This window comes from Vicia villosa, linkage group LG4, assembly GCF_029867415.1.
Source record: "Vicia villosa cultivar HV-30 ecotype Madison, WI linkage group LG4, Vvil1.0, whole genome shotgun sequence".
NCBI classification, from domain to species: Eukaryota; Viridiplantae; Streptophyta; class Magnoliopsida; order Fabales; family Fabaceae; genus Vicia; species Vicia villosa.
In genome coordinates this window covers 33,968,652-33,975,818 of record NC_081183.1, presented here as the reverse complement: position 1 = coordinate 33,975,818, position 7,167 = coordinate 33,968,652, and the positions used below count along the sequence as shown (strand labels likewise).

The following is a 7,167-nucleotide window of genomic DNA, read 5'->3' as shown; positions in this document are numbered from 1 at the left end:
AGTAAAAAAAGAAAGAAATTTACTCCTGAGCTTGTGTGACTTGAATGACATCTTCGATTATCCAGTTGCGAGGCACCTCTCCAGGAATACTTGGACGAATCCAGCTATCAAAATCACAGTCACTATCCACCTCTTCACCATTGGCAATGGCATTAACCTGACCATTCTGAATGACACCACCACTCACAAACTTGATCGGGCTGAGGATATCAGGCTTGAGCGATGCATTCTGCCTCCCCGGGCTAAAACCAAGACCATTCTTGTCAAATTTGGGACGCACATCAATTACTTGCCCCCAGCCTTCCACCTTTCCCGTCTCAACAACCACCTGAGCGTCTTTCAGGGAAAACATAATCGTTTCTGGCTTCGTTATCTGATAAAGAGGAGTTTCACAGCATTTACAGCCTCGAATTCTTGGAACGGCGTCTCATGTATTTCACCTTCGATCTCCACATACCGGAAAGAAGACAAATGACTCACGATGTAATCTTCCTCACCACAAACTGTCACCACTTTACCATCGACTGGATACTTCAACTTCTGATGAAGAGTGGATGTCACAGCGCCGGCCTTGTGAATCCAGGGTCGTCCCAACAGACAACAGTAAGCAGGTTGAATATCCATTATGTAAAAAAGTCGTGGTGAAGATCTGAGGACCAACTTGGATAGGCAAATCTACTTCTCCGAATACAGACCTCCTTGAACCATCAAAAGCTCGTACCACCAATTCACTGGGCCTCAATTCAACACCAGCATAGTCAATTCTCATAAGGGCCAATTTGGGAAGCACATTCAAGGAAGAACCAGTATCAACCAGAACACGAGACAAAGTCGTCCCCTTACACTCTATCGAAACATGTAACGCCTTGTTATGGTTTCTCCCTTCTGGAGGAAGATCACGATCGGTAAACCCTAAGCCATTTCCAGCTGAAATATTGTTGGGCACCGCCTCTAACTGATTCACAGATATTTCTTGGGGTACGTAGGCACCATTCAGAATTCTCAAAAGAGCATCTCTATGAACCTCCGAACACATCAGCAATTGCAAGATAGAAATCTTTGATTGGGTCTGACCCAACAACTCGACAACTTTGTAATCTGATTTCTTGATGATTCTTAACAACTCCTCCACATCCTTGGAAGATACAGCACTACCAGGTGCCCCATTCTGAACCGGAGAGTTCTGATCATCAGTCACCACCTGTTTGCCTTTGGCCTTAGCCAAAGCATCTGCGTTGTCTTGTACAAGCTTAGGAGAGAACACCCTACCACTACGAGTGATCCTACCAGTACTGGAAAGATTATCAGTGTTTGCAACTACGACCTCCACAAATTTGTCTTTCAACTCATCCTCTTTCTTTGTACCATAGTAGTACACATCTGAGCCATAGTGCCAAGGAACGACCTTCTCACTCTCATACGGAATCGGCCCAGGAACAGTGATCATTAATGCTGTTGGTTGCTCTGTATAAGGAATGACGATAGGTATCTGAACAGGCACCTGAATACTGATAGGAGCCACAGGATCATATGGAATGTCAATTACCACCACCTCGCCGTTTGCAACCCTCATGTTTATCCTTTTTCTATAGAATTGGAGAGGACCTTCATCCATCAATCTCTGAACCATACTCTTCAAATCAAAACAGCCCTCAGGTTGATTCTTGCAATTCTCACAGTCGACACCACAACCCGGGAAGATGCCACTATTAGCCAGATGTTGCTTCACAGACACAAGAGGGAAGGTCAAACAGCCCACATCAGTCACAACCTTTATCCCTTCATCCTCAATAGCATTCACTCCTGCGCATCCTCCGTGGGCAGGCATAGGATTGTTGACTCGAGATCTTGATCTTCAATCCATGTTGCTCTTGATTCTTGAAGAAAGATGATGAATATTGATGAAAGTTTTATAGAATTTCTGGTTTTGATCCTTGGAAATTGAGAGAAAGTGTTTATGAAAATTTTTGGTGAATTGAAATTGTGAAGTCCTCTCCCTCATTTGTGAAGAGCAAAAAGTTTATATATTGTCAACGTGAAATATCCAAATTGCCCTCGGTGCGTCTTATTTTGGCTCGTTTTTAAGGAAACTCGGTTTGGCTCTGAATTCCGGAACGAAACCAATGTCACTGTGAAGATGACCAAATTCGTGACTCGTCGCCGCGAGAATCAACTCAATCCGATAAGCGGTGAAGAAATTATGCGCGTTTGAATGATGAGAAACGCCGATTCATCTGGCGCGATTGTGCAGAATTTTGTGAGTGCCGCTTAAAGAACTCGATAAAACCCTATCTTCGGCTCAGAATCTGAACAGGCGTGTGTGATGAAGAATCGAAGCTAATGAAATTTCCGAGAGAACGCCGCCGGAATGGACTTCATACGATAAAAATCGAAGAAGTTATGAATTTTCAAGCTTGGCGCGACATACTCGAAAACACACTTTTTACCGAAAGAACATGACGATCCTTAAAATGTTGGGAATTCTCGGTGCATAATCTGCCAACAGTCCGAACATATGAAATCTTGGTAATGATGGCACGAAGTTCCAGTTAAATTTTCGAGCGAACCCGACTAGCGGATTAGGAGATATGAATTTTCTGAGATCCAAAACCCTATATTCAGCACTCTTTTCTTTATAAAAATCCAATTAATTTTCCAATTTCGACCACTTTCCTCAAAGAGTTGGCTTCCGAGCCGAACATGAAAGTTGTAGATATCATCGAAACAGTTGAGACCACGAGAGAATTCATCTCATATCACCTTCCAAACAGTATTTATGAATTTTCTCGTACTTCCGCCGCTTGAACCATCTTTTACATCACATCTCTTTAAAACCACAAGAACTCCTTATTGTTATTTTTTCCTCTTTTCGAACGACGAAATAAACGTCGCTAATAACTTATATCTCAAATTAAGAGGGAAAATTTTGGGGTGCAACACTTGATATCCAAGAAAATAGGTTTTTAATCCAATCTTTCCTAAATTGTCTCCAATTATAGAGATTATGAAAACCAACAAATATCTCTGATTGAGTTGATCTTGGATACACATAAGCTAACTTAATATTCCATAATATTCTTTAGCTAACAAAACAGCTTATATACTTGACAGATCAGCTCCAGCAAGCACGCCCTAGTAAACATGATGTCATACCCGTAGTGTTGTGACATCTTGTTCAACATGTTGAAAACTGAATGATATGTCATTTTATTCAACATGTTTCAGCTAGGTTGATTTTACCAAAATGCATGTCAATCTTAGAGAAACTACAGTTATGTCTAGCGCAAAGTTATGAAAACAACCATATTCTCGCGTCGGCAATGTCTCGCGCGGAACTCAAACACGAAAGCATTAGGCTTCGATACACAAGTGATTGTTATCTCTAACCCTATCTCTAGAATTTAGAAACTAACATATTTGCTTCCCTAATCAAAATTTGTGATGTCTATTTCTACAACAACACAAATCCAAACATAAATGCAAAAACATTTTCTTGAAACTCGTGAATACGAAAGGAAATGTTGACCTTGGTCCCCAAGGAAGTTAGTCCTTAAAGTGTGAAACTAAGCATCAACGGATGTTATCTCTAGTGAAGCAGCTAAGCCTTAATACAAGTTGTCTGCTGTCATACCCCAAAATTTGCCCTATTGTCATTACATTTTATTAACTGGGACGTAGTACAAATTCTACAAGGAGTGTATATCAAACTAGTGGGCTTGGCATCTTGATTGGCAAGCCCATTTCAAAAGAGTAACCATTCTCTAAATTGTCCAATTCAAAAGATAGGGGTATACATTAAGTAAAAGTGTGTATTTAATTGGGCTTATTATTCATAAGAATATGAGGCCCAATTTTAGGATTCAAAATTATTTTTAAACTTGGGTTTTATAAACTTCCTCGGTTTATCTACAATATTTTGGATTTTGTAATTATTTGTTTCTATCAAAAGTATAATAGTTTACTCTTAAACTATTTATATTTTAATAAATAGAAAATATTTGTCTATGCTTCATATACTTTCAATTGACTTTTTATTTCAAATAAATAACATAACATAATTGGTAAGGAAGCAAGACTAGTAAATAAGAAGTCGCGGGTTCGAATCCCATGAGTGACATTTTCACACTTTTTCTCCTATTTTTACCAATTTTCAAAAAATGGGTTGTTGGGCTTTTGGATATGGGTTATTTATTTTTTTGGAATTTTTAACGTAAATTTCCCATTATAAATAGGACCTTTGGCAACCCTATTTGAGGGGCCTCTTTTCACTTTCACTGACAAAATTCACTCACACAAAAACTACATTTTTTTCTATGCTTTTTAAACATTTTTTTCTACGCTTCTCCCTCTGAGGGTTTGTCTTAGGATTGTCTTGAACAACCCTAACCTGCCGTTGTCGATTAACTGACAACGGCCGACAAACTCTTTCTCTTTTTTAAATCAAATCCCTCCCCTCAAACAAATTTTTGGCCGATGATTAATCTATGAGGCCTCCCTTTTTAAAAATGTTTTTTTTTCAAACTTTTGGCCAATGATTGCTATGAGGCCATTTTTGCTTTCAAAAACTTTTGGCCAATAATTGCTATGAGGCCGCCATTTTAAAAAAAAAACATTGTTTTGGCCAATGATGATACTCTGAGGTCATTTTTTATTCTTGCTATATTTTGGTTTAGCCATGGTCATTGTTGTCTCGATCTGACAATGACCTTATCAAAACCTGTAAGGTTTTTCCCCTTTTGCCATACATGATCTTTGGCCTGTAGTCATTGTTGTCTCAATTTGACAATGACCCTGTCAAAGCCTTTGGGGTTTACCCTTTTGGCCATTATTTGGCTAACTGCTTTTTTTTTTAAATTTTAAATATTATAATCTTGCTCTTCTTTAATATATAAAGAAAATCCTCTTATTAAAAAAGCTATTATTTTGTCGATACTTTTTTTTTTACTTTACAAACCCTTGAGTTTCCTCCTTTTTGGCCAATGATGCTACATGAGACCTCGTTTTTAAAAAATCTATTAGTAAACAATTGTCAAAACCTTTTTATAAAACCTAAAGACTAAATGGTCCCTTGAGTACAAGGAAAGCAAAGGGTGCCTAACACCTTCCCTTTGCCTAATTTACTTACTTACCCATATCTCTTATTTTTTTGTAAGGGTTTCTCACTTGTCCAAATAAAGTGGGTGACGACTCCGTTTGTACGTAAATTTTTAAGCAGGTTGCTACATCTGCGGCTAAATGTAGGTTTTCTTGTCCAAATGTGTTCCTTTTCAATAGGTTTTCTTCTCGGAATGAATCTCTTTGATTTTGAAGATTGAATTAAGAGTTCTTTCTGAAAGGTATAAAAAAAAACATAAGAAAGGGGGTTTGAATTTGATTTTCACTCATTGATAAATTCTCGCTTCTTAACATGATTATGTTAAGTGCTACTCTCTAAACTATTGCGAAAGAATAAACAGGAGAGTAAAGCATAAGAGTAAATAACACACTATATATCCTGGTTCACTTGAGAGATTCTCAAGCTAATCCAGTCCACTCTTACGAGGTGATTTCGCCTTGAACTCAAGGTCTTAATCCATTATAACCAAACTGATTACAGTTGCAGGGACAACCGCCGGAGACTAACCTTGCACAAGCTACCGCAAGTGACTAACTACAATGCACGGGCAACAGCCGGTGACTAACAACCTTGCACGGGCAACCCCTGTGACTAACACCTGCACAGGCAACCGCTTGTGACTAACCAACAGTGACATGTTTAGTGATCTAACTCAACAAATATAACATTCATTGACCCCTTCAGAGTTCTGGCCTTCAATCGGTCTTCTAAGTAGATTTCCACAATGACCGCAGCCACTGTCTTATCGAGCTTCTGACCTTCACTCGATCTCCCAAGGAACACTCAACATTCAGTTGATTAAATTTGTGTTTACAATTAGAGCTTCTACATAATCAAGAGTAAACTCAATTAAGTACATTAGAACATCCTAATACATACTAAATTTTTTACATTGTATTATAGCTTGATGTATGGTATTCATTTCTTCAAGTAGCTTCTTCACAGACAACAGTCCAAAGCAGTTAACTTTATTACGTCTTCTTCTTCATTAGCTTCTAACAGCTTTGTTGATCTTGAATTATCAGAAGGAAGAACGTCTTTATCTTGACTCTTCTGAGATCAGTCTGGACAACAACCCTTGTTCTCATTTCTTCAATGATCATCTCATAGCACAATATTCATATTGTGTATTTCTAATTGAGAAGTTGTATGATCATCTTCATACTCAACAACATGATGCAAAAGCCATTGAAGGTAGTTGCTCTTGTTGGAGTTATGCTGGTTGATGGTTTGGAAATGTTCTAATGATTACAACACCAACAACACTTCAAAGTAAGTGATCTTCTTCTTATATAGCCAAAGAAAATAGAGTCGTTGAAGAATAGTCGTTGAGAAACAACTGGCTATAGAAAGAGAGTCGTTACACAATGATTTGGAATAGTACTACCACACCTGTCCTTTTCAATACTTCAAATTAATGGAGAGGTAGTGGAATAAAGCTTATACGTACCATGTACTTATCATTGCTAACGGTAACATTTGTTTTCTCAATTTTAGAGGCTTTTGATAATAGATGTTTGAATCATGAGTAAAGTCTTGACACTTGATCTTTCTAATAATCAGGTCTTAGGTTTCTTATATCTTATTCGCTCAGAACCTCGTCTTCAAAACCTCATCCCTTTTCTTTGCAACTTCAATCTTCAGAACTTCAAGTCTTAAGAGTCTTCAGAATTGCGTCTTTAGAGTCTTCAGTACTTGGTCTTCAGTATTCTTTGTTTTAGAACCCGATCTTCAGAACTTCAGTCTTCAGAACCTTCAGTCTTCAGAATCACATCACTTGTCCCTTCTAAGGATTATTCGTTTAGAATCTCTACTAGCTTCCGAAACAGAACCACTTATCAGATATAATCCATAGGATCATTGCAACAACAATATTAGATGTCCTTAGATCTTTCTTGTTAGAACATGAAATGTTTTGATCATATTTTCTAGTTTTGATGATAAAATTAGATATGAGCTCTGTATAAGACAATGTGGTACTCTAATAGATTACGTTTTTCATTTCAGGAAAAGTATAAAAGAGTATGAAACATTTCATCCTTCAGATGCTT

General features: G+C 37.9%; 1 protein-coding gene across 1 annotated transcript; it reads right to left on the bottom strand.

Annotated features, from left to right (window-relative positions):
* Positions 1-514: 514 nt before the first annotated feature.
* On the bottom strand, positions 515-1,828 carry LOC131597017 (uncharacterized). The gene has a single exon (XM_058869739.1). The coding sequence runs from the start codon at positions 1,826-1,828 to the stop codon at positions 515-517; it is 1,314 nt and encodes a 437-aa protein (XP_058725722.1).
* Positions 1,829-7,167: the final 5,339 nt, after the last annotated feature.